Genomic DNA, 26,505 nt, shown 5'->3' on the forward strand with positions numbered 1-26,505 from the left:
ACCATCTTTTAAAAACAGTTTATAGTTCTTGATTGAAGTTGTTAGTTGGAGACAATTTGGAAATTATGTTCTTAACAGGTAATTTAAGTTCTTCATTTAAACAGTCATACACTGTGTGCACAATTATTAGGCAAGTGGGTATTTTGGCCATATCATATTTTGAAGAAAGAAACTTATTGAGAAAAAAAGATGCAAGTTAACTGCCAAAGATTTGAGAACAATCAAACGTGAAGCTACCACGAACCCTTTATCCTCCAGTGCTGCCATACTCATGAACTGCAACCTACCCGGAGTGTCCAGAAGTACAAGGTGTTCAGTTCTTAGAGACAGGGCCAAGGTAAGGAAGGCTGAAACCCGACCACCACTGAACAAAACACACAAGTTGAAATGTCAAGACTGGGCCAAGAAATATCTGAACACACATTTTTCAAAGGTTTTATGGACTGATGAGATGAGAGTGACTCTTGATGGACCAGATGGATGGGCCCATGGCTGGATCAGGAACAGACACAGAGCTCCACTTCGACGCCAGCAAGGTGGAGGTGGGGTAATGGTATGGGCTGGTATTATTAAAGATGAGCTGGTTGGACCTTTTCAGGTTGAAGATGGCCTGAAAATCAACTCCAAAACCTACTGTTAGTTTTTAGAAGCAGTGGTACAGGAAAAAGTCTGCATCTTTTAAGATGACCATGATTTTTATGCAGGACAATGCTCCATCACATGTATCGAAGTACTCCACTGCATGGCTAGCCAGTAAAGGCCTTAAGGATGAAAAGATAATCACATGGCCCCCTTCCTCCCCTGACCTAAACCCTGTTGAGAACCTGTGGGCCTTGCTTAAACGGGAGATGTACAGTGTAGGGAAACAGTACACCTCTCTGAACAGTGTCTGGGAGGCTGTGGTTGCTGCTGCACAAAAGTTAATCGTCATCAGATCAAGAAACTGACAGACTCCATGAATGGAAGGCTTGAGACAGTGATTGAAAAGAAGGATGGCTATATTAGTCACTGATTTATTTTATTTTTTTATTTTTTATTTTGACACGTCAGAAATTTTTTTATGTACATTTTGAGTTGTTTTATTATTCTCACTTTAACATTTGCAAATAAACTAGTGAGATGGGAAAATGTTCGTTTTTTTCATTTAGTTGCGTAATAATTCTGCACATATATATAAATATTCTCTTAAAGACAAAACCTCACTTTTACATTCTTAAACATTTGGGTTTAGGTTCATTAACATTTTGGAGTGACTGCGAGCACTGTCCTTGAACCATAATGACATTAATCCTCAAAAATACAACTTGGCTAATAATTGTGCACACAGTGTATTTGATGGGGACTGTATATATTTATTTATTTTTTATCCATTAATCCAAAATGTTTAGGGAGAGTTTTTATATTAATTAGTCTATGACAAAATGATAAAGGCTCCATGAGGCATGTGAGTCCATGAGACATGCCTTGTGTCTGTATATAAGGAGGCGGAAAACAGCTCAGTGGGCAGAACCTGCAGCACTGCAATGGAGACTTCACAGAGGACAAGATCAGTCAGGCCAAAGTTTCCTCCAGTTTTCTTCAAAAGCTACAACATATCCGGACACGGTATGGCACTGAATTCCTATTTGATTTTTATTTTGTACATTTCTACAGTTTTTCCACTCTTTTCCTTCATAAATGCAGATCAGACTGTGATTTTATGTATTCACATTTTTTGTAGTTGTATCATTTTTAACAAATGAAGAATTTGTGGTATTATGCCCAAATAATTGTAGTTTTAAAGTGATATTTATTATAATTATTATTCATTATACTACCTACACATTAATAAAGCCATAGGGAGTATAATAGATGGCCTAAAGGATGGAAATAAAATGTATAATGGATGGTATAATAGTTTAAATATGATATTTTTATAATATTTTTTTCTGAGTTACTTCAGTCTATTTTCTAGCTTTTTACTTATTTGCTGCATTTCTGAATCATCTTCAAGTGTCAACAACCTGATATAAATGAAAAGTGCTTATCTGAAAATCTTTATAAATAAAACCAAACCTGATTCATTTTTTTTTCTTTTCAAAATGTGTATGTTTGACCCTGCAGGTGGAGATGGATTTAATCGATGGGTTTTACTGTGCTTGGGACTCTTGAACGCTGTCCTGCTGATAGTCGCTGTTGTTTTTGCGATTAAGTGTGAGTATAACAGCTCACGTGATGATACGGTTTACTTGTGCTTGGTTGTGTAACAATCTTTGTTAGCCAATACAATCATTGTAACTCTCAGCAACCACACAAGGGGAAATGCTGATCTTCCATATTTCAAAACACTAATCATTTCATAATGATACACTAATCATATTAATGTCACACTTGTTGTCTCTGTTTTTCACCTGTTTAGGTGCCAAAGTCAAAGAGGACTCCTTGCACATTTCCAACCCAGCAGTAACACAGCTCTTCAGTGAGCTCGACTATCTCCGAAGCAACCACAGCGATGTGATTGAAGCTGAAGAGGAGGCCAAGAAGGCGTTAGAGAGCGCGATCAACAACCACAAAGAAGTAAAGGTGAAAATTGAGCAGCTGAAGACCGTCAATGATGGTTATCAGAAACAGATAGAAGCCCTGCGATCAGAGAAGACAAACCTGAAGTCCAACATATCAGCTTTAGGTGAGAAAATGTTATCATTCATATAAGTTTAGTTTTAATCTGTGAACTCTGAATACATTAAAGTACCTGAAATGACAAGAAATCCTTTGTTTCTCTCAGAGAACTCTTGTGATAAATGCACCCCTGGATGGATTCTTTTCAACTCGTCCTGCTATTTCTTCTCTTCCACCGAGTCCTCTACTGTCAAAAGGAACTGGCATGAGAGCAGAATGGACTGTGTTAGTCGTGGCTCTGACCTTGCTGTGATCGATAACCAGCAGGAGCAGGTGGGTTGAAAATAAGAGAGAAGAAGCTTGAAAACAGATAAGTCATCTACATAGATTGTCCACAGACATACAAGGAGGCACTGAAAGTGATTAGTAAAGATTTTAAAATGTAGCCTTAAGGCTGTTTAGGAGCTTCTGTGTTGGCATCATTTGCATCCCACAGGTAATTGTGGCCAGTTTTGTAAAAATTTACAATTTTTATTGACTACATTTTAAATGTATTTTTCTCTTTTTTTGCTCACATAGACATTTGTCAGTAACACCATCAAAAATCTAAAAACCAATCCTCATCAGTGGGGGAATGGATTCTGGGTTGGTCTTACTGACATAGCGACAGTGGGGACATGGGTGTGGCTTAATAATGTCACAGAGGTGGAACAAAGGTAAGAAAAGACAGATTATTAATTATAGATTTTTATGGATCATTTCCACTTAATTATCTCTTCTCGCCTTTTCTCAGGTACTGGATGGATGGAGAACCAAACGTTGAGGAAGAAAATTGTGTGATTATCATTTACTCCTCCACTAATCCCTGGAAGACCCGCTATGATGGAAACTGCAATGTGCATCGCTTAGACTGGATATGTGAATTACCATCAAGTCTTGATTCACTCCAGAAACCATGAATGATTCATATATTTTATGTTTGGGGCATTTCTAAACCTGTATTATTCAAACTGTATTAAAGTCACTGCAAAGTGTATTACAGTGCAGTCAACAATATAAAATTCTTTGGAAATTTCTATATGTTACATGGACACATGAGTTTTATAATCTGCTTACATCCAATAGAAAGATTTGCTGTGCTGGAGTTCATACATCTACCAAGTTAAATCATTATGATCATTAATACAACATTAGCATCACAGTGTACTGGAGTCACAGGAGCCATGGGAGCCCCAGTTTCATTGTGCTTGGCAGTGTAGAGAGATCAAAATATTTTGTGGAGAGATCAGAGTGATGTCAGGACATTATTTCAAAAGAAAGTCCACTGCACCCAAAGTTAACTAGGTTTACACACAAGCACTCATAGAAAACCCCAGAAACATTAATGAATCTCCATCTTTTAAGTTCCAAAGTCCTACAAACATTGATTGCATTGAGGGGGAAAAAATTTCATTTCATAGATCACATGCTAAGAAGTGATGAAGTCAAATGATGGATGACTCTCCAACATTCAGTAAAAAACAAAACAAAAAACAGAAAAAAGCGACAGTACAATTGTAAAAAAGGCAGCACAGCATAGGTTTCACATATCTATCCAAAGGATAATGTAGACGTTTGTCCATAATGTACATTGCCACTTTTAGTACCAACCAAATACAGCAAACCAACCCAACACAAACACCAACTGTAAGGCACGGTCGTGGAGAAGTGATGATTTGGGCTTTTTTTACAGCGACAGAACCTGGGCACCTTGCAATCACTGTCGAGTTGACTGTAAACTCCTCTGTGTACCAAATCGTTCTGGGGTCAAAAGAGAGGTCTGACAGCGAAAGCTTGTGCCACACTGAGTCATGTGATAGAACAGGGGTGGCCAACTCCAAGCCTCGAGGGCCGGTGTCCTGCAGGTTTTAGATGTGTGCTTGATCCAACACAGCTGATTTAAATGGCTAAATTACCTCCTCAACATTTCTTAAAGTTCTCTCTCTGCTTTGTGTTGTCCTTTCTCTCAGGTTGTGTTTAAATAATTTCAGAACCTGGCATTCTTGTTAAAAAGTAATAAGTGTATTTGAGTGTATTTGTGTGTGTGTGTGGGGGGGGGGGGGAATTCATGGACTGTGCAGATAACATTATTACTGTCCAGCATCTAAGACGGTTAATTCGGCTTTAAGAGTCAGCACATTTAAATCCTGTGTATTTGAAAAGTGAATGCTTCAGCCAAAAATGAGTAACAACTATTTCACTTCTCCTTTTTTTCTCCCACACATTCCACATTTAACTGGAATTGATTCTCCAATAATAATAATAAAAGATAAATTAAGGTTATATACCATAACAGAATATTAGTGTGGGCCCAAGCTTTTGTGGTGCCATTTCACTTTAGTTTTATTATAAATGTTAATTTCTGATTAATGTTAAGTCAATTCTTGATTTGCTGTTGGTTCCCATTATCTCATTATCATTTTTTGGTATTTCGAAGTTTTTTTCTTGGTACTTCAGAAATCTAGTAGTGGTTTATTTATTAGTATTTGCCTATAGTGTGCTTAGTGTTTTCCCTCAGTCTTTGCGGGTTCATTGCTTTTCCAGTCCTTGTGAAGAGTTTCGTTTTTTTTGTTCTGTTGTGTTTTTACTTCATATTTTTAGTTTATACCTTCCTGTTGAGATTCCTGATTAGGTTTTTTCGACTCTACTCTCTGAAGTTCTGGATTCTAATATCTTGAAGCTTAAGTTTGACTCATATTTTGATTTCCTTTCATTTCTGCAATGATTTTGTTGTATTGTCTGTGAGTTCCAGTTACTGTTCTCCTTTATTTTTCTGTTCTGTTCCTCCTGTGTCATCTCTGTTTGTCTAACCTTCAGTGTTTTATTATTTCTGTGTCCATGTCTCAATGTCTCACAATTGAGTGTTTAAAACTTTCAGGCACCAAGCAGTTCTTGATAGTATAGTATTTGTTGAGTTTGAGTGGTTTATTCTAGTCTGATGTTTGATCTTTATTTAACTTCACGTTCTAATTTTGGGCTATTTGTGTTTTGTTCCTTTATTAATTTCTCTCTTACTTCCCCCTTGTCTCGTCCTGTGTTTATGTCTCTTTGTGTTTCCTTGTTCTGGCCATTCTTTCTTGTTTTGTATTTTAGGTTCGTTTTGCTTCCCTCCCTTCATTCCTAGACATTTAATTAGTTTTACCTGCATCTCATGTCTCACCTGTTTCCCATCCTCATTAAGTTCTGTTTTATTCTGATTCTCTCTTTCTTTGTTGTTGCAACATATTTCATATTTGGAAACATGTCTGTTTCCTGCTTGGCTCTTATGTTCTTATTTATCATTTCTGCACTTTTAACACTTTGTTTTATTGGACTTTGTATTAATATTAAAGACTCACCATTTTGGACTGCTTCTTTTGGGCCTTGTCACTACACACTACACATGATATAAGTATTTACAAAGCTCAGCAAGTAGTAAAAAGATACATTAAGTTGCCTTTAAAACATGTAGCACAACTTCAAGCAAGTGTTGGTCACGAAAGATTTGCCATTGTCATTAAGCTGAAAATTAATTTCTTCTCCGTATGGTGTCCATGTTCACTATGAGTCCTGGGAGATGTTACAGACTGGCTGCAGGGAGCCTGGCCCTACTCGCTGCTGTTTTGCTGATAGTTGATCTCGGCCTGGGAGTCCATTGTAAGTCAGTCTGAGTACGTGCAATGCACAGAATCATTCTTATTGTCAAAGAGATACTGAATTTTGTTAACAATCCTGAACAAAAACAAAAAAAATGTTAATAAATAAAAAATGGCTAAAATGATTTGTACTATGTACTAAAATATGATTGTTGTTTGTCAGTGTCAGTAAATAATGTTATTTACAAATAAGAAAAACAGATAAAACAACTAACCTTATTTTGTAGTAACACAGTCTTCAACACTTGCAGACAACAAACTCACAGATTCTCACCTCACGCTCGATGATACCGAACGCATCAGCAAAGAGCTGGTCGTCCTCCAGGACACTTACAAGACTGCAGTGGAAACCATGAAGGATGCCAGGAAGCAGCTGGACAGCGAGATGAGCCGTCAGACGCAAACCAACTGGGAGCTTGAACACCAGACAAAACGAAGCAATGACTATAAAAGTCAGATGGAAAAAATCACAAAGGAAATTGAAACAACAAGATCACGCTTATCAATGATTAGTAAGGCCTGATTCATTATTTCTTTATATAATAAAAATGATTTGTTTCATAATTTTCTATAATAGCTGCATTGTCTTTTGGAAACAGGCGATGGCTGCAAACACTGTCCTGCAGGATGGATTTTAATGAACTCTGTATGTTACTACTTCCCCTTGAAATCAAATATAATGAAAACATGGAAGGAATCCAGAGATTTCTGTCAGCTGCAGGGAGGAGATCTTATAATCATAGACAGCCAAGATGAAGAGGTTTGTAAGTATTTCTGTGGAGACCCGTTCATGATGATTTTTTAAAATTAATTTTAATCTTTTTTTTTGTTAGAACTTGACAGTAAATTTCCTAATAAATCATCAAGATGCCTCCGAGCCCCCGAAAGGCTTCTGGATCGGACTGAGTGATTCTGAGGAGGAAGGGACTTGGAAATGGTTGGATGGAACATTTCTTGTTCAAGGGTAAGAGTTCAGTATGCTACACACAGTGAAACCGCCATTTACAAAAAATGAACATCTCCTCAATAATAAATGTGGCTCAGAAGAAAGATGAAAAAGTGGATGGATTGAAAGCAAATGTTAGCTCTGTAAAGTAAACTGTCTTTTGCTTCAGGTACTGGAACGATGGAGAGCCGAACAACCAAGATAATGAAGACTGTGCAGCCGTGTATCCCATAGCAAACTTCTTCAAAGCTTGAAATGATGTTAGATGTGGAGTCAGAAGGAAATGGATTTGTGAAAAAGCGCCAAAATCCATGAGCTAAAATGTCTAATGAGGAATACAGTCTTAGATATGTAAATACTATCACATAAATCACTGTAAGCATTTAATTAACCACTATTCTTTAAATCATCCAATTAACATGTATAAGGTGGTTTCACTTCGTCTTCACTTTGTTTTCTGTACCTCTCACTGTCTCTATCGCTCTCTCTTTCACACACACAGATCCTACTGATTTTCACGCCTCATTGGTTTGTCTAATAAAATGACTTTGCCAAACTACCAAAACAGTGTGTCCACCCTTTATGTCACAAGCACAGTTGTTGTCTGGCTGTGGTTGCAGCTATTATAACTGGTAATATGACGACTCTTTACTGCTCCTAATACTCCTGTTATCATTAGCCACAGAAATAATCATGATAGGAGTATACGGGGTGGTATTTTAAAGTATTTCTTTAGAAATTCTCCCCTCAGATTACATTCTGCTAGAAAGATGAAACCAAGATGAGCTTGCAACAGAAAGATGAGAAAGAGGAAAATATGGAGAAGGAGAGAAATAACTCATGGTAAATGGCCTGTATTTGTATGGCGCTTTACTTAGTCCCTAAGGACCCCAAAGCGCTTTACACATTCAGTCATCCACCCTTTCACACACACAGGTGATGGCAAGCTACGCTGTAGCCACAACCACCCTGGGGCGCACTGACAGAGGCGAGGCTGCTGGACACTGCTGCCACCGGGCCCTCTGACCAGTAGGCAACGGGTGAAGTGTCTTGCCCAAGGACACAACGACCGAGACTGTCGGAGCCGGGGCTCGAACCAGCAACCTTCCGATTACAAGACGAACTCTTGAGCCACGATCGCCCCATGATCCGAAGCACACCACATCTCACCTCATCTGTCTAACCTGGTGGAGGCAATGTTATAACATGGGCATGTATGACAGTGTAACTGTGTCCCATCACTTACTGTGAAAGGAAACTTGGCTGCCTGTAATAACATATAATATCCATAGAAGATGCATCCTTCTATGTGTTTTGCATTGGGATGCTGGCCTTTGACTCTCTGCAAAGCCAATTAGTTACAAACCCTCGTAAACCATGTTTGTGTGACTTCTTTAGTCTCCTCCCAACTTGTAAGAGATAAACTCTTAGAAATAGGGCCATGTGCAAACGTACCCATATCCATGCTTTACAGTGGAACAAGTGAAACATGACCTCTTTAAGCAATTGTTCAATGCCAAAAGAATTATTTACATGGTGGGCCTGAGAGGTGAAATGCATTGCAACTTAAACACCACACCATAAGAGCTGCAGAAGTGACAGAAATGGAAACACCAAGGATTACACTAAGACATAAGGAAGAGGAGGATTCATCCGTGTTGTTGTTATACATATAATACATTACATGTTTGCTATTAGTTGTTTCTTTCTTGCTTTTCATGAGCTTCTACAGTGTTTTTTCTGCTTCCGCTATGGTTTCTGTGCTTTTGCAGCAGCAAACCTTTTTTCTTGAACACAGGTCACTATTGAAACTGTATCTGACAGCATGGCGATTCTGCAAGCACCACTATTGGACCAACTGGTAATTATTTGCACATTCTTCTAATTATAGGGTTTCCAGGTAAGCTGACAACAGTTTTTAATTAAAAACATCAAATGATAACGAATAGATCACACACATATACACATTAAATTTTTTGTTAATAGTTACTCTGTGCAAATAAAATAAAATAAATAAATAACTGAGCTTCAAGGGTTAGAGTTTCATTTTTTTGTTACAGTGCAAACTATGTCCTCGTACAAATACAACAGAACTGGTTTGGTTGATCTTGTATCATATTTTGAATTTTCTTTCATATATGAACTAGGCTATGAAAAAAAAACCTAATAAAGGCTTCATAGGACACGAGACTATGGGACATGCCCACACGTGTATTTAGGGCAGAAGAAAGCAGCTCAGTGCACAAAACCTGCAGCAGTGCAATGGAGACACAGCAAAAGACGGGATCAGTTTTCTCCAACAACTATAAAATATTTAGAAAAGGTATGGTCTTAAAATTATATGTTGCCTTCTCTTATACTTGTTGCTGAATTTATCATTGTTTAGATTTTAATGATTGAAGAATTCTTACTGATAAGAAACAAGGAAAGTAGTTCAGGTTCATCATAATGATCATCAAATATGACATTTAATGTATTTAAAAGTGTGAAACTCAAAATGAGCTAAAATACCTTCTGAGTTATGTCATTGGAATTTCTGGGTTTTTCATTTATTTGCTGCACCCTTGAGCTGTCGGCTGCTGTCAACAACAACCTGATTAAAAATGAATTCAGATTGGTTTCTTGCATGCTTAATCAGCCAGGTAAGTAAATCTCCAAAAGTTGATTCTGTTCATTTGGACGTAGCGTTTTCAGTGGGAGAAACGAGTGACGAAACGTTTCTCCCACTGAAAACGCTACGTCCAGATGAACAGAATCAACTTTTGGAAAATTCAAATTGTTTTAATTGTTTAAAATCTTTCCCCCCCAAAAAGCAATATTATCTGAATTCAGACACATTTTGTCTTATTAAAATGTATGTGTGACCCTGTATTATAGGTGGAGATGGATTTAACCAGTGGATTATTCTGTGTCTGGGACTCTTGAATGCAGTTCTGTTGATAGTTGCTGTTGTTCTTGGGATTAACTGTGAGTATTACAGTTTCATTTTCCCTTTTCTGTAGAATGTCACAATGCATGACGACCCTGAGTCATCCCATAAGGAGAACTGATACCTTTTTTTGTTGATTGCAAAATACCTAGAAATGTAGTTTGATCGCATCCATTTCAACATGACGATCATTTTTTAACAGTTTTGCTATAATATCCAACATTTAGTTGATTATTACATGCTTTATATAATATAATATAATTTAATATGTTTCCCTGTTTAGGCGCCAAAGTCAAAGAGGACTCCTTGCACATTTCCAACCCAGCTGTAACACAGCTCTTCAATGAGCTCGACTATCTCCGAAGCAACCACAGCGATGTGATCGAAGCTGAAGAGGAGGCCAAGAAGGCGTTAGAGAGCGCGATCAACAACCACAAAGAAGTAAAGGTGAAAATTGAGCAGCTGAAGACTGTCAATGATGGTTATCAGAAACAGATGCAAGCACTGCAAATGGAGAAGGCAAACCTGAAGTCCAATATATCAGCTTTAGGTAAGAAAACTTTATTCTTATTTATGTTTTCTTGAACTGTGTTAACTTGAGAAGATGAGAAATCCTTTGTTTCTCTCAGAGGGATCTTGTGGCGGATGCCTCCCTGGTTGGGCTCTTTTCAACTCGTCCTGTTATTTCTTCTCCTACACCGAGTCCTCTACTGTCAAAAAGAACTGGCATCAGAGCAGAGAGGACTGTGGTAGTCGTGGCTCTGACCTGGTTGTGATCGATGACCAGGAAGAACAGGTGGGTTGGAAATAAGCAAGAGAGGAAAATTGACAAAAAGTGACTAAACAAGACAAGTTAACAGCTATACTAGAGTTGACAGAAAGTCATTAACATGGATTTGAACTTTGCTAAAATGAAGACTTAAGAACTTTATTATTCCAAACATTCACACCTAATTTTAAGTATATGACGTTTTTATTATTTATTTGCATCCTTGTTGTTACAAGATCATCACACTACAAACAGCCAGCAAGCATGATAGGAAAACCAATAGTTCATTCTGTTACTAACTACAGTACAGTATATATATATTACTGTATATTACTGTTAGCAGTAATATGCTGTATTAGCAATGAACACAAAGTAATCCTGACTGGGAAGGTTTAGTAATTTAGGCACAAACTGAGGTAGATTCACCCTACGATACATCAGGAGGAGAACATACATGTAGAACAAAATGAGTTTTGCTGCTCTACAGAAGGCAGAGTACCAACAAATTCATTATAATTTATTACTTATAAAATCCAGCATCATAAAAGGAAAAACTGAGCTTAGACAAAATTGAAGCTAAATAAATGTTTAAACATACTGATTTTTTTCTTTTTGGTTACACAGAAATTTGTCAGTAGCAACATCCAAAATATGAAAACCAGTCGTCAGTGGTGGGAGAACGGATTCTGGATCGGTATCACTGACATAGAGACTGAGGACAGATGGGTTTGGATTAATAATGTCACAGAGGTCGAGCAACGGTGAGAGCTGAAACAATATTTTTCTTGTTTGATAATTCATTAAACATATTTTTAAATGAATTTGAATTTTTGTCAGGTACTGGATGGATGGCGAACCCAATAATGACGGAATCAATGGAGAGGATTGTGGGGTTGCAGTTGCCTCCATCTCTAATCCCTGGAAGACTCGTTTTGATGGAAAATGCCAACTGCATAACTTACACTGGATATGTGAAACGCCATTAACCTCCTAGGACCTGGCGTCCACAGGCCACAAAATGCATGCCATGAAAGAGTTCAGGTCTTAGGAGGTTAAGATAAACTCTATTCAATGTTGATATACTGCTCAAGCAATTATTTCAGATGTTAATACCTTGAATGATCCTGACTGTACTATAGCAGTGCTATGTCCTCTAGTCTTGCAGAATATATTACAGTGCAGTTTTGAATATTAATAAATACATTCAAGACTTGTGTTTGGATTTTTAAAATGAATTTTGACCTGTATTTTTTAACTGTCTTTTAACACTTGTGCTCTGGTTTTTATTGTTCGCAGCAGGGGCGATTCTAGGATCAGAGCTTTGGGGGTGCTGAGCACCCAGAGAGCTGCCCAGCCAGGCAAAATAAACTTTACACATCACGATGAGACTTCTTCCCTGTCTCTGTCAGTCCCTGCATCCTTAAATGTCTCCAGTTGTCCCGAGTTCTCTATGACTGTCTCCTTGGTGCATTTAAACCCCTGTTCCTCCCTGTCCTCATCGTCTGTTGTCTTCATCTCTGTTATCAGTCATCATAATTTTACCCTCTCTGTACAAGTCTGCAAATTTCTTTATTAAATCATAAGATTCTTAAATTCATCAAGTCTCTCTGTGTCTGGGTCCTCGTCACAAAACATGACATCACTGTTTTGTACATTTTAACACAATTTAATCCCCACATTTGTGAAAGAAAAACAAAACAGTTTTTTGAAAAGTCTGTAACAAAATCATCAAATCTGATAAAGTTTATTTAAATGTTGTAAAAGAAGAATGGATTGGAATATAAACAAATACATATCCTAACCTTAATTACTGGGGGGAGAATAATGAATGATGCTCATAGTGAGTAAAAAGTAAACTGAGAGCATTTTTTGGACAGAGATTCACTTTTAATGAGTATGTATAACATAATACAGATACATAAAAAATACTCCCAAAACAGAATAAGTTATTACGAATAAATTATTACAAAATATTAATAAAAAAAACTATAAAAATGGAGGCAACTTTGCCAGTGGTATAATGTATACAATGTATGAAAAAATCTTTACTGCAGATACTAATTTGACTAATTTAATAATACTAATTTTGTGTTGTAAGATTTATGAGTTTCATGCTTTCATAGTGGTACTTGGGAGAGCTTGACATTTTCTCACACTGTAAAAAGTTTGAGAAACACTGATAAGTGTATGTGTGCTTTTGGAAAACATTTAAAGCTGCAGTACAGAATCTTTGAAACAAGCTAGCTTAAAACATTTTTAGAATATAAACAGAGCATCTGCTTCTCTTTACAGCTCCTCACTCCACCAGGGCTGTTTGGCACTTTCTGATTCAGTGCGCAAATGTGGTGCACGTACTGCAGTCATACAGACAACTGGATGGTCCAGAAGTTGGCCTACCTATTACTGGCTGAGGTTTTAGTAGAGTTGTGGCTGAACCACATAAAAATATATCATTAATTTTAATCTCCCCAATCCATTATAATGTTATGTTGGAATGTAGTTAAAGAGGGTCAAAAATGTTTCAACCCAGTTTGTTTTGCAGATTCTGTATAGCAGCTTTAATATAGGGAGAACACAACTTCCAGATTGTATGAGTAAAATCAGGTTTTTTCTCTTTGTCAGTTTAACAGTTTCTGTTTTGCCCGTCACTGTTCCCTGTCTGTTTTCTTACCTGGTTCTTCCTGACCTTGTACTTTCTCCTCACGTTCCCCTCTTTCCTCTCTCCTTCTTTGGACTGACAATCATACACAAATAGATTGTATTCAATTAGATGAAAAAATTACATTAATATGAAAAAAATACTATTAAGATCACTAATGAAAAGTCCTCTCTCAGTGTACTTTCAACCAAAAGGCAAATAACCAAACCACATGAACATCTAATAAAAGATATAAATATTGAAACACTGATCCAACATTATCCTTTATTGACGGATCATTTGATCTGACACTTTTACCTGAATGTTGCACCTTTTTTGGAAAAAAAACTTCCTTATATCCATTATGAACCTGGCTGTCTCTCTGTACACAAACACACACACACACACACACACACACACACACACACACACACACACACACACACACACACACACACACACACACGCAAATTATTGGTCAGTGTCACAAGTCTTTAACGGGAATTTGCAACATCAATAAAATTGCTGTTTGGCTCTTTGCTGTTCCCACACCAGTTGTTCGGTTTGTTCATGGCGTAACACTTCACAGATTACGCAAAGCTGCTAACTAAAGAGTGAGCTGAAGGTCTTCTCTGAGATTTAGCATTAATAAATCAAGTTGATTGATTATTATTAATGTATAATCAGGCTCTATGCTACTTTACAGACCTTATAGTACCATATCTCCCCACTGCAGCACTTTGCTCTCAGACTGCTGGTTTACTTGTGGTTACTAGGATATTTAAATGTGTAGTATGGGAGGCAGAGCCTTCAGCTTTCAGGCCACTCTTCTGTGGAACCAGCTCCCAGCTTTGATTCAGGAGGCAGACACCCTCTCTGCTTTTAAGATTAGTCTTAAGACTTGTTTTAACAAAGCATATAGCTCAGGCTGGATCAGGTGACCCTAAACCCTCCCTTATGCTGCTGTAGAAACAGGCTGCTGGGAGCTTCCCATGATCCACTGAGCTCACACCCCTTTTCCCTCACCATGTATTTATACACCTCTCTGCATTTAAAAGTGATTTATTATTATAAATATCTTGCTCCACAGTCCTGTCTCCCTTGAGCCTGGTTCTGATGGAGGTTAAAAGGGAGTTTTCCCTTCCCACTGTCACCAAAGCCCTTGCTCACAGGGGCTCATATGATAGTTAAAGTTTCTCTTATTATTGTGCGGTCTTTACCTTACAACATAAAGTGTCTTGAAGCAACTGTTCTTGTGACATTTGATTATATAAATAAAATTCAACTGAACACTGACGAGGGTTCCTTCAGCTGTGATTTGGACAAATTCTTTGAATTCTCTCAAAGAGATCAGCAGATGCACATCTCGTGTATCTGGAAAGTAATTGTGGCACTCACACATTAATAACATCTATCACTTCCCTCTTTGTTTTTACAGCCAGCATATTTCACTGGAACTGATTGTTGATGACCTCAGCAGTATTCGTGGCAATCTGTGACAGATTGTTGCTTAAATGCACTGACATACGACTGATTTAGACTGAACAGTGAGAATGGAGGAGACAAATGGTGGTTTTCAGACACTTGTCCACGAAGATGATTTGCACGAGGAAGAGTATCCTCCTTACCATCAGTCTAACAGGGTACAAGGTATAATAATTTTTATTTTTATTCATTACAATCAGGTTTCTGATTCTTTTGGCTGAAGTAAGTTTTTACAGAGTTAAGATATAATGACAGGACTTGATGATCTGAGACAATTACGTGTAAGGTTTACATGCTCTAACAGGACGTTTCTCGTTGTTAAATTGAACTACTAGTGAACAGTAATACTATAAGTAATATCAGTAATTATAATCTAAGTTCTAAAATGGGCCACATTTTAATCTTTTAAAGCTTCATCCAAGTTATATGTGTGTTACCTGCCTTTAAGCTGAAAATTGATAAAGTTCTGCCTGTTTAGTGTCCATGTTCACTATGAGTCCTGGGAGACGCCACAGACTGGCTGCAGTGTGCCTGGCGCTTCTTGCTGCTGTTCTTCTGATACTGAATATTGGCCTGGGGATCCACTGTAAGTCATTATGAGTTACAGGAGTGCACAGAAATGTTTTCATTATTAAATCATTTCTTGCATTTTTCTTTTGCAATTCAGCAAATGGTTATCAACGCTTGCCGATAGTCCAAAACCGCCAAAAATATTAAACTGTAAAGAAAGCAACAAATTTTAAGTTTAACTTGTCAGAGTGGCTCCTTAGTGCAGTGGTTCATACAAGTGGCTAGCAAGCAGACATTTCCTGGATCAGTACCAGCCAGAGACATGCTTCTCCTATGGGGAAGTGTGATGATCCATGAAGAGTAACAACATAATGTAGGAATGCTGCCAAATCAAACACGAGGAGCTCCTTTGTGATAAGGGCGGCTACTTTGTTCTAAAGGACTTAAAAACAACTCACTATCAAAATGGTTTCTAAGTAATTTGCTCTCAGCCTCTTATTGATTCATTGTACTGCTGCTAAAATGATTTGTGCAAATCCTGGAAATCTACAATAACATTTCTAAATAAAACTGATGATGTACAATGTTGTCAAACCAACTGATTTATAATATTATTACTAAAGAATAAGAAAAGTAACAGTCTTAAACACTTGCAGACAACAAACTCACAGATACTCACCTCACGCTCGATGATACCGAACGCATCAGAAAAGAGCTGGTCGTCCTCCAGGACACTTACAAGACTGCAGTGGAAACCATGAAGGATGCCAGCAAGCAGGTGGACAGCGAGATGAGCCGTCAGACACAAACCAACTGGGAGCTTGAACACCAGACAAAAACAAGCAATGACTATAAAAGTCAGATGGAAAAAATCACAAAGGAAATTGAAACCATGAGATCATACTTACCAATGCTTAGTAAGGCCTGTTTTATTATTTTTGTATATAATGGAAAGCACAATGATTTGTTTCATAATTTTCTATAATGGTGGTATTCTTTTCTTTTGGAAACAGGCGATGGCTGCAAACACTGTCCTGCAGGATGGATTTTAATGAACTCTGTATGTTACTACTTCCCCTTGAAATCAAATGAAGTCAAAACATGGAAGGAATCCAGAGATTTCTGTCAGCTGCAGGGAGGAGATCTTATAATCATAGACAGCCGAGACGAAGAGGTTTGTTAGTATTTCTGTGCAGCGGTGTTCATGTAGATTTCTAAAAAATAATTTTTGGTTATGTTTCTTTTTTTGGTAGAACTCAACAGTCAATTACTTGATAAATCATCAACCTGCCTCGAGACAAACTCGTGACCCGGTCTGGGAGCCTCCCTTTCCTCACCGTGTGAGACCTTGGATGAGTCACAGAGACCCTGAGTTTGTGGATTGGATAAGAAGAAGAAACGACTATCAAGATATGTCTCGTACTACGTCGCGGTTCTGGATCGGACTGAGAGACGTCCATGAGGAAGGGACTTGGAAATGGTGGGATGGAACATTACTTGTTGAAGGGTAAGAGTTTAGTGTCATTTAAAATGACTGCTTTCATTTCAAACGTCAGGAAATATAAACATAAGCAACTGTTGTCTCCAACAACAATAATCTGCTTAATTTACGTGCTAGAAAGCAGTGGGATGAGTTATAAACTTATCAAATTGCATTAAAAGGGGTTGGATTACATAATTATCAACTCAGTATCATCTATCAGTACAGCAATGACATATGTGCACATACATGCATACATACACATACACATCTCTATATACACATACAAATGTAATGCAATATGCAATGCACAAAGCAAAACAACAATTAGTACAGCTAACAGGGTGTAACCTCTACGGTGGCTGAGATAGGCTCTAATCCTCCCTGCAACCCTGAATTGGTTAGAATACATTGGATTGATACATAAACATTTGTATTTTAAGCTTTTTTTATGTTTTCATGTTGTTTTAATCCCACACTTAGTCTATACTCGACATACAGACATACAATAACTTCTTCTCTCTCTTTGAACACGGCGATACTTTGAACACTACACTAAATAACAATATTTAGTGTAGTGTGTAATGTAAATGCATACATACAAACATATATAATTCTTTTCAAAGACATAAAAGCCACAAAGCACTGTACAAAAGTTCTGTTAAGTCAACACAATTTATTTTAAGAGAACCATGTTATTTAAAACATAAATAACAAAAAATGTCAGCAGGAATCCTGATTAAACGAATGCACACTGTGAAACGTGTGTAAATCAGCAGTTGTGTTTGTAGAAAATGGTCACTTAACAGTTACTCCTGAAGGATAAATTACATGAAAAAAAATAAAAGGTGAATAATGACGATAATGACTGTGTGAAAGGAAATGCAGTGTAACTTGTCGTTTGCTTCAGGTACTGGAACGATGGAGAGCCGAATGATGAAAACAATGAGGACTGTGCAGCGTTGTATCCCAAAGCAAACTTCTACAAGAGCTGGAACGATCTTCCATGTGAGACCAAAATAAAATGGATTTGTGAAAAAGCACCAAAATCACTGAGCTAAGATTAATGAAATAATGCATCACAATCCTACATAAGCACATGTTGCTATCACACAAATCTCTGTAAGCATTTAATAAACTTTTTTAGCAAAGTAGCAAATCTTACAGCTAAGATGAAAAAGGATTATCCAACACATTTCTAGAAAGTAAACCGCTGTTTTGTCCTTGTGAGTACGCTGTATTTATCTACAGCAATGCTACAGTAAAATGTTCATTTATATTATACACAGACTTACAGTGTTTTACATTATTAACACAATGTTATATGATGAACATGTTAATAAACACTTACAGCTGGTAACAATTAAATCTACAGCTTTAATATCATGTTTCTGTTAGCAGCCTGTGTACAAAGGAAAAGATGGTAAATACAGATGCAAAGTCATTGATTATACTTCAATCAGTATTTTTACTGTAGAAAATATTTTGAAAGCATGAACTAATGTATGAAATGCTCTCGTCACTAAAATATATGTGAATCTTTGAAAGTTCAAACTAATCTTTATTTAAACTTCTTCATTTCCTTGAATGAAGTCTGCATTTCAGTCATTAACTCTCATCACAGGGATGCTTTTTGGCAAATTTTCAGCACCAGTAGACGCTCATTTGAATATTCTTGTAGTTAAGAAGCTAAGCTTTCCATCTCTAGGTAGGTCCATGGCCAGTTCAGCACAAGACATCGGGAGTCGCTAAATTGTAAATGAATGGTGATATTGACTAGAACACACCCACAAGCACCAATTTGGATTTTTAATCAAATAATGTGCACAAAACATTGTGAAATTCTGCCCTTTGGACTTTGAGGTGCACTTTTGTGGCATTTATGATGTCGCCTTTGTTAAGATAAAAAAAAAGCATGAATATGGTGACGGCTGAAAAATGGGTCACAGGATAGAGGATTAATGTTAACGTGTGTTAGGCTGTGAAAAAAAATAATATGTGGACAGAAACTTCACGAGCTGTCTGTCACGTGCCTTGTTATAGGGAACTCGGCGTTTAATTTGGAGATAGTACAGGGGTCACACCAAATAATACTACAACTTGGTTTTGTGGGACACCAACCTAAAATTGCCATAAGTCACAGGTCCCATCCAGATCAGTCATGCAGGACATGCTAGGAGAAGTTACCGACTGACTGCTGTAGCAGGGTCTATGCTCAGAGGTACTTCTAATCAGGCACCAATCAAGCATCTGATTGTCAGCACATGGGGTACCAAAAGCTTAAAGCAAGGGTCAATAGCAAAATATGTTGTTTGGCATTGACAAATCAGGTGTTTTTATTGGGCACAACCCACGCAATCAAGTCTGCTGACTGGCTGTAGCTCTGGAGGTACCGCAAGTCATCTATTGATCAGAAGGTTGGTGGTTTGATCCCTAACTGCCCCAGTCTGCATGCCAAATATCCTTGGGCAACATACTAACCCCGAATTGCTCTGCGATGCATCAACTGGAGTTTGAATGTTTGTGATAGAAAGCACTTAAAACATAGAAGAAAGTACCTGTGTGAATGCGGCGTGTATATAAAGCACTTTGAGTGCTGCGCATGAGTAGAAATGTGCTATATAAGAATCAGTTCCAGCCTTATCAAACAACTGTAATATATTTCAAGGTTATAAAATCGTGTTTTATAAACCATTGTGTTACTTGTGATGAAATATTACAGTGTTTTTTGTTTAAAAAGTGTGCCTCAACACTTTTCATTTATTTGCTGACTGCTATTCTGATGGTAGCCGTTGGAGTTCTTGGGATTAACTCCGTCTATGACAGTCCATGTGACAAAAAACAAGTTCAGTTTCCCTTTTCTGTAGAATTTCACAATGTGTGATCACCAAGAAAACGAACACTGAGCAACAACATTTTACAGGTTTGAAAATACTCTATAATTTTGGTTTGATCCTAGTCATGGAAACATGGTAATGTGGTGATTTTTGATTAGTTTAGTTTGGTATTAAATATTTAACATTGTAAACACACAGATGTGATGTGATTGAAGCTGAAGAGGAGGCCAAGAAGGTGAGCATGTGAACAAAAACCATGAACAATGAAAGGCGGGCACTGAGCAGCTGAAGACCATCAATGATGGAATATTACAATTCTTGCAGGATTCATTCACACAGTCAGCATAGTGAGTGCATGATCACTGCAGCCTCCAGTGCTTTTGGCACTGGGGTTAGGGTTGGGTTAGGTGTTAGGATTATGGGTTTAAGGTCAGCATCTGTATCAGACTACCTCACGTGAAATGATCACTTTTTGATTACTCTTAACAAAAATTTTATGTCAGTAATTGCTGAGTTTTCAGTGCCTCTTAATATCTTTTTTACCTGAGTTATCAGACTCCTAAAAGGCAGTAAATCTCAAAATAGGTAGAATAGTGTTGAAAACAAAAAATGTACACATATTATGTTCCTGTTTATAATTAGAGTGCAATCTGGAAACTCAGATTACACTACCTACAGATATTTTGTTTTTATTATACAACTTGTTTTTGTTTTTTTTTCATTTTTTTTTTTTTATTGTACAATGTACCAAAATACAACTTGTAATATTTGCTTAATCTAAGAAGTAAAATGAATAATATTAATATTTACCATATTTTTGAAAAATATTCTACGTGTTTTATTTTGCATTTTGCATCACCAATTGTCTTTCGAAATATGAAGTTTTATTACCATGTGCTCAAATATCTGGCAATTTGATTTTATTTTAAATGGGGCGATCGTGGCTCAAGAGTTGGAGGTTTGTCTTGTTATCGGAAGGTTGCCGGTTTGAGCCCCGGCTCTGACAGTCTCGGTCGTTGTGTCCTTGGGCAAGATACTTCACCCGTTACCTGGTGGTGGTCAGAGGGCCCGGTGGCGCCAGTGTCTGGTAGCCTCACCTCTGTCAGTGCGCCCCAGGGCAGCTGTGGTTACAATGTAGCTTACCATCACCAGTGTGTGAATGTGTGGATGACTGAATGTAGTGTAAAGCGCTTTGGGGTCCTTAGGGACTAAGTAAAGCACTATACAAATACAGGCCATTTACCAATTAGCTGCCATTTAGAAAAATTTTGCATATATGCATCCCAAATTAAAGAAATGATTCGTTGCACGTGCTAAGAGCAGGCAATGGCATTTTCAGGTCTTTATCTATCATGCTTTTTGGGATATACATAATAAGTCATTGCCTCATCTGGTTATTGGTTTTACTCAAACTTTTTCTCTGAGGTAAAAATGGGTGGAAAGAAGCAATGTTCAAAAATATATCTTAATCAAATATTTCATTGATGAAACTGAAACTTCACAGCACTCGTTATGTGTGTTCAGATGTTGCACCAGAAAAATTGTTTGCAAATCTTTTATCATAATAAACTAATCAAAATGATATATTATGAATCACTGCATTGTTACTCAGCATAGCCTTTGTTCATGTTTCAACATTTTTTAGAGCGATCAGCATATTCATATCCTCCTTATAAGATAAGATAAGATAAGATAAGATAAGATAAGATAAGATAAGATAACCTTTATTAGTCCCACACGTGGGAAATTTGTTTTGTCACAGCAGGAAGTGGACAGTGCAAAAGTTATGAAGCAAAAATTAGAATACAATAAGAATAAACACAGTACACAACTGTACAGAATAGAATAAAATAAAATACTATATACAGTAGAATAAAATAGAATAAAATATACAATAGGATAAAAATAGAATACAAATGCTATATACAACTGAGTAAAAATACAACGATGCCAGAAAAGATTATTGCACATTAGTGTTATTGCACATGTGTGTGTTTGATCAGTTGAAGTCTTTGTTGTGGAGTCTGACAGCAGTGGGGAGGAAAGACCTGCGAAATCTCTCCGTCCCACACCGTGGGTGCCGCAGCCTGCCACTGAAGGAGCTGCTCAGTGCTGTCACAGTCTCCTGCATGGGGTGGGAGATGTTGTCCAACAGGGATGACAGCTTAGCCACCATTCTCCTGTCACTCACCACCTCCACTGGGTCCAGAGGGCATCCTAGAACAGAGCTGGCCCTTCTGATCAGCCTGTTCAGTCTCTTCCTGTCCCTGGCAGAGATGCTGCCGCCCCAGCAGACCACACCGTAAAAGATGGCTGAGGCCACCACAGAGTCATAGAAGGTCTTCAGGAGTGGGCCCTCCACTCCAAACGACCTGAGTCTCCGCAGCAGGTACAGCCTGCTCTGCCCTTTCCTGTAGAGGGCGTCTGAATTATGAGTCCAGTCCAGTTTGTTGTTCAGATGAACACCAAGGTACCTGTAGCTGTCCACAGCCTCGATGTCCATACCTTGGATGTTCACATGGCCCCCTTCCTCCCCTGACCTAAACCCTGTTGAGAACCTGTGGGCCTTGCTTAAACGGGAGATGTACAGTGTAGGGAAACAGTACACCTCTCTGAACAGTGTCTGGGACGCTGTGGTTGCTGCTGCACAAAAAGTTAATCGTCATCAGATCAAGAAACTGACAGACTCCATGAATGGAAGGCTTGAGACAGTGATTGAAAAGAAGGATGGCTATATTAGTCACTGATTGTTTTTATTTTTATTTTTTTCTTTTGACACGTCAGAATTTTTTTTATGTACATTTTGAGTTGTTTTATTATTCTCACTTTAACATTTGCAAATAAACTAGTGAGATGGGAAAATGTTCGTTTTTTTCATTTAGTTGCGTAATAATTCTGCACATATATATAAATATTCTCTTAAAGACAAAACCTCACTTTTACATTCTTAAACATTTGGGTTTAGGTTCATTAACATTTTGGAGTGACTGCGAGCACTGTCCTTGAACCATAATGACATTAATCCTCAAAAATACAACTTGGCTAATAATTGTGCACACAGTGTATTTGATGGGGACTGTATATATTTATTTATGTTTTATCCATTAATCCAAAGTGTTTAGGGAGAGTTTTTATATTAATTAGTCTATGACAAAATGATAAAGGCTCCATGAGGCATGTGAGTCCATGAGACATGCCTTGTGTCTGTATATAAGGAGGCGGAAAGCAGCTCAGTGGGCAGAACCTGCAGCACTGCAATGGAGACTTCACAGAGGACAAGATCAGTCAGGCCAAAGTTTCCTCCAGTTTTCTTCAAAAGCTACAACATATCCGGACACGGTATGGCACTGAATTCCTATTTGATTTTTATTTTGTACATTTCTACAGTTTTTCCACTCTTTTCCTTCATAAATGCAGATCAGACTGTGATTTTATGTATTCACATTTTTTTGGTAGTTGTATCATTTTTAACAAATGAAGAATTTGTGGTGTTATGCCCAAATAACTGTAGTTTTAAAGTGATATTTATTATAATTATTATTCATTATACTACCTACACATTAATAAAGCCGTAGAGAGTATAATAGATGGCCTAAAGGATGGAAATAAAATGTATAATGGATGGTATAATAGTTTAAATATGATATTTTTATAATATTTTTTTCTGAGTTACTTCAGTCTATTTTCTAGCTTTTTACTTATTTGCTGCATTTCTGAATCATCTTCAAGTGTCAACAACCTGATATAAATGAAAAGTGCTTATCTGAAAATCTTTATAAATAAAACCAAACCTGATTCGTTTTTTTTTTTCTTTTCAAAATGTGTATGTTTGACCCTGCAGGTGGAGATGGATTTAATCGATGGGTTTTACTGTGCTTGGGACTCTTGAACGCTGTCCTGCTGATAGTCGCTGTTGTTTTTGCGATTAAGTGTGAGTATAACAGCTCACGTGATGATACGGTTTACTTGTGCTTGGTTGTGTAACAATCTTTGTTAGCCAATACAATCATTGTAACTCTCAGCAACCACACAAGGGGAAATGCTGATCTTCCATATTTCAAAACACTAATCATTTCATAATGATACACTAATCATATTAATGTCACTCTTGTTGTCTCTGTTTTTCACCTGTTTAGGTGCCAAAGTCAAAGAGGACTCCTTGCACATTTCCAACCCAGCAGTAACACAGCTCTTCAGTGAGCTCGACTATCTCCGAAGCAACCACAGCGATGTGATTGAAGCTGAAGAGGAGGCCAAGAAGGCGTTAGAGAGCGCGATCAACAACCACAAAGAAGTAAAGGTGAAAATTGAGCAGCTGAAGACCGTCAATGATGGTTATGAGAAACAGATAGAAGCCCTGCGATCAGAGAAGACAAACCTAAAGTCCAACATATCAGCTTTAGGTGAGAAAATGTTATTATTCATATAAGTTTAGTTTTAATCTGTGAACTCTGAATACATTAAAGTACCTGAAATGACAAGAAATCCTTTGTTTCTCTCAGAGAACTCTTGTGATAAATGCACCCCTGGATGGATTCTTTTCAACTCGTCCTGCTATTTCTTCTCTTCCACCGAGTCCTCTACTGTCAAAAGGAACTGGCATGAGAGCAGAATGGACTGTGTTAGTCGTGGCTCTGACCTTGCTGTGATCGATAACCAGCAGGAGCAGGTGGGTTGAAAATATGAGAGAAGAAGCTTGAAAACAGAGAAGTCCTCTAGATGGATCATCCGCAGACATACAAGGAGGCACTGAAAGTGATTAGCAAAGATTTTAAAATGTAGCCTTAATGCTGTTAAGGAGGTTCTATGTTGGCATCATTTGCATCCCATAGCCAATCGTGGCCAGTTTTGTAAGTTTTGTAAATTTGAAATGTATTTTTTTTTGCTCACATAGACATTTGTGAGTAACACCATCAAACTTCTAAAAACCAATCCTCGTCAGTGGGGGAATGGATTCTGGGTTGGTCTTACTGACATAGCGACAGTGGGGACATGGGTGTGGCTTAATAATGTCACAGAGGTGGAACAAAGGTAAGAAAAGACAGATTATTAATTATAGATTTTTATGGATCATTTCCACTTAATTATCTCTTCTCGCCTTTTCTCAGGTACTGGATGGATGGAGAACCAAACGTTGAGGAAGAAAATTGTGTGATTATCATTTACTCCTCCACTAATCCCTGGAAGACCCGCTATGATGGAAACTGCAATGTGCATCGCTTAGACTGGATATGTGAATTACCATCAAGATAAAGTCTTGGTTCACTCCATCGATGGAATGGAATGATTCACATGTAAAATATTCAAACTTGTATTATTCTAACTGTATTTTAAAAGTCACTGCAAAGTGTATTACAGTGCAGTCAACAATATTAAAATGTTTTGTAAATTTCTATATCTTATATCTACGCATGAGTTTTATAATCTGCTTACATCCAATAGAAAGATTTGCTGTGCTGGAGCTCATACATCTACCAAGTTCCATCATTATGATCATTAGTATCACATTAGTATCACAGTGTACAGGAGAAACAGTTTCATTGTGTTTGGCAGTGTAGAGAGATCAAAATATTTTGGGGAGAGATCAGAGTGACGTCAGGACATTATGTCAAAGGAAAGTCCACTACACCCACATTGAACTAGGTTTATACACAAAAAAAGCACTCATAGAAAAATCCAGAAACATGAATCAATCTCCATCTTTTAAGTTCCCAAACCCTAAAAGCAGTGTTTGCAGCGAGGGCGTAAAAAAGCTAATTTCATGTCCGAAGAAGTGATAAAGGCAAACGATGGACAACTCTCCAGGCGATGCAATAAAAAAAGAGTTCAGTTTCAGTTATCTATCCAAAGAATAATGTAGATGTTTGTCCATAATGTACAACCGAATACAGCAAACCAACCCAACACAAACACCTCATCCCAACTGTAAAGCACGGTGGTGGACGGGTGATGCAATCACCGTCGGGTTGACCGTAAACTCCTCTGCATACCAAAACGCTCTGCAGTCAAAGTAAAGGTCTGACGGCTGAAGCCTGGGCCAAACTGAGTCATGTGATAAAACAATGATCCCAAACACAGAACTAAATCTGCAACATAATGACTAAATAAAGGAAATAATCAAGGCGTTGCCCACTTGAAATGCTGTTGACCTTAACAGAGCTGTGCACAAACCGAAGCGAAGCGAAGCAATGGTGTAAAGAGTGGGGCAAAATTCCTTCACACACTGATGTGAGAGACTGATGAAGTTTGATTATTTCAAGTTGTTGCTGCTTCCACTTCTGTATAGTTTTTTTTTTTTTTAAATTAAATAAATAGTGATATGGTACAGTATGTGGTTTGGTTCTTTATCTCAGGTAGTGTTTAAATAATTCTAGGACCTGACATTCTTGTTAAAAAGTAATAAATACATTTTTGTGAAAAAAAAGAGGAAATATTCATGGACAGTGCAGAAAACATTATTATTTTTAATTCGGCTATGAGAGTCAGCACATTCAAATCCTGTTATCTGAAAAGTGAACGCTGCAGCCAAAAAATGAATCGCAACTTTTTCACTTCTCCTTTTTTCCTCCCACACATTCCAGATTTAACTGGAATTGATTAATCAATAATTTTTTTTTTCAGGTTGCGTCATCTCAGGCC

General features: G+C 37.6%; 5 protein-coding genes across 6 annotated transcripts; all 5 read left to right on the top strand.

Annotated features, from left to right (window-relative positions):
* The first annotated feature begins 1,491 nt into the window (after positions 1–1,491).
* LOC109194334 (CD209 antigen) lies at positions 1,492–3,674 on the top strand. The gene is made up of 6 exons (XM_005476935.4): positions 1,492–1,605; positions 2,104–2,193; positions 2,399–2,665; positions 2,765–2,931; positions 3,178–3,314; positions 3,392–3,674. Exons 1-6 carry the CDS (start codon positions 1,524–1,526, stop codon positions 3,555–3,557), a joined length of 909 nt encoding a protein of 302 aa, XP_005476992.2. The 5' UTR covers positions 1,492–1,523; the 3' UTR covers positions 3,558–3,674.
* A 275-nt stretch (positions 3,675–3,949) lies between these two features.
* On the top strand, positions 3,950–7,798 carry LOC102082687 (CD209 antigen-like protein E). The gene is made up of 5 exons (XM_005476934.4): positions 3,950–6,273; positions 6,524–6,784; positions 6,872–7,032; positions 7,106–7,236; positions 7,388–7,798. The coding sequence occupies exons 1-5, from the start codon at positions 6,162–6,164 to the stop codon at positions 7,470–7,472; spliced, it is 750 nt and encodes a 249-aa protein (XP_005476991.1). The 5' UTR covers positions 3,950–6,161; the 3' UTR covers positions 7,473–7,798.
* A 1,630-nt stretch (positions 7,799–9,428) lies between these two features.
* LOC102082606 (C-type lectin domain family 4 member M) lies at positions 9,429–12,151 on the top strand. Of its 2 annotated transcripts, none has more exons than XM_005476933.3 (6): positions 9,429–9,541; positions 10,096–10,185; positions 10,431–10,697; positions 10,777–10,943; positions 11,541–11,677; positions 11,754–12,151. In XM_005476933.3, exons 1-6 carry the CDS (start codon positions 9,481–9,483, stop codon positions 11,908–11,910), a joined length of 879 nt encoding a protein of 292 aa, XP_005476990.1. In that variant the 5' UTR covers positions 9,429–9,480; the 3' UTR covers positions 11,911–12,151. The 2 variants fall into 2 exon arrangements, with proteins under 2 accessions (XP_005476990.1, XP_013131733.1); XM_013276279.3 differs by lacking the exon at positions 9,429–9,541 and adding an exon at positions 9,631–9,860.
* A 2,891-nt stretch (positions 12,152–15,042) lies between these two features.
* On the top strand, positions 15,043–18,576 carry LOC100711060 (C-type lectin domain family 4 member M). Its single transcript, XM_019348618.2, has 6 exons — positions 15,043–15,204; positions 15,518–15,625; positions 16,206–16,466; positions 16,563–16,723; positions 16,803–17,056; positions 17,940–18,576. Exons 1-6 carry the CDS (start codon positions 15,108–15,110, stop codon positions 18,088–18,090), a joined length of 1,032 nt encoding a protein of 343 aa, XP_019204163.1. The 5' UTR covers positions 15,043–15,107; the 3' UTR covers positions 18,091–18,576.
* Positions 18,577–19,365: 789 nt separating this feature from the next.
* On the top strand, positions 19,366–25,263 carry LOC100707306 (CD209 antigen). The gene is made up of 8 exons (XM_019348628.2): positions 19,366–19,446; positions 20,065–20,101; positions 23,082–23,205; positions 23,708–23,797; positions 24,003–24,269; positions 24,369–24,535; positions 24,761–24,897; positions 24,975–25,263. Exons 3-8 carry the CDS (start codon positions 23,124–23,126, stop codon positions 25,117–25,119), a joined length of 888 nt encoding a protein of 295 aa, XP_019204173.1. The 5' UTR covers positions 19,366–19,446; positions 20,065–20,101; positions 23,082–23,123; the 3' UTR covers positions 25,120–25,263.
* The last annotated feature ends 1,242 nt before the right edge of the window (positions 25,264–26,505 follow it).

Source organism: Oreochromis niloticus, linkage group LG19 (genome assembly GCF_001858045.2).
Source record: "Oreochromis niloticus isolate F11D_XX linkage group LG19, O_niloticus_UMD_NMBU, whole genome shotgun sequence".
In the NCBI taxonomy this organism is placed as follows: domain Eukaryota; kingdom Metazoa; phylum Chordata; class Actinopteri; order Cichliformes; family Cichlidae; genus Oreochromis; species Oreochromis niloticus.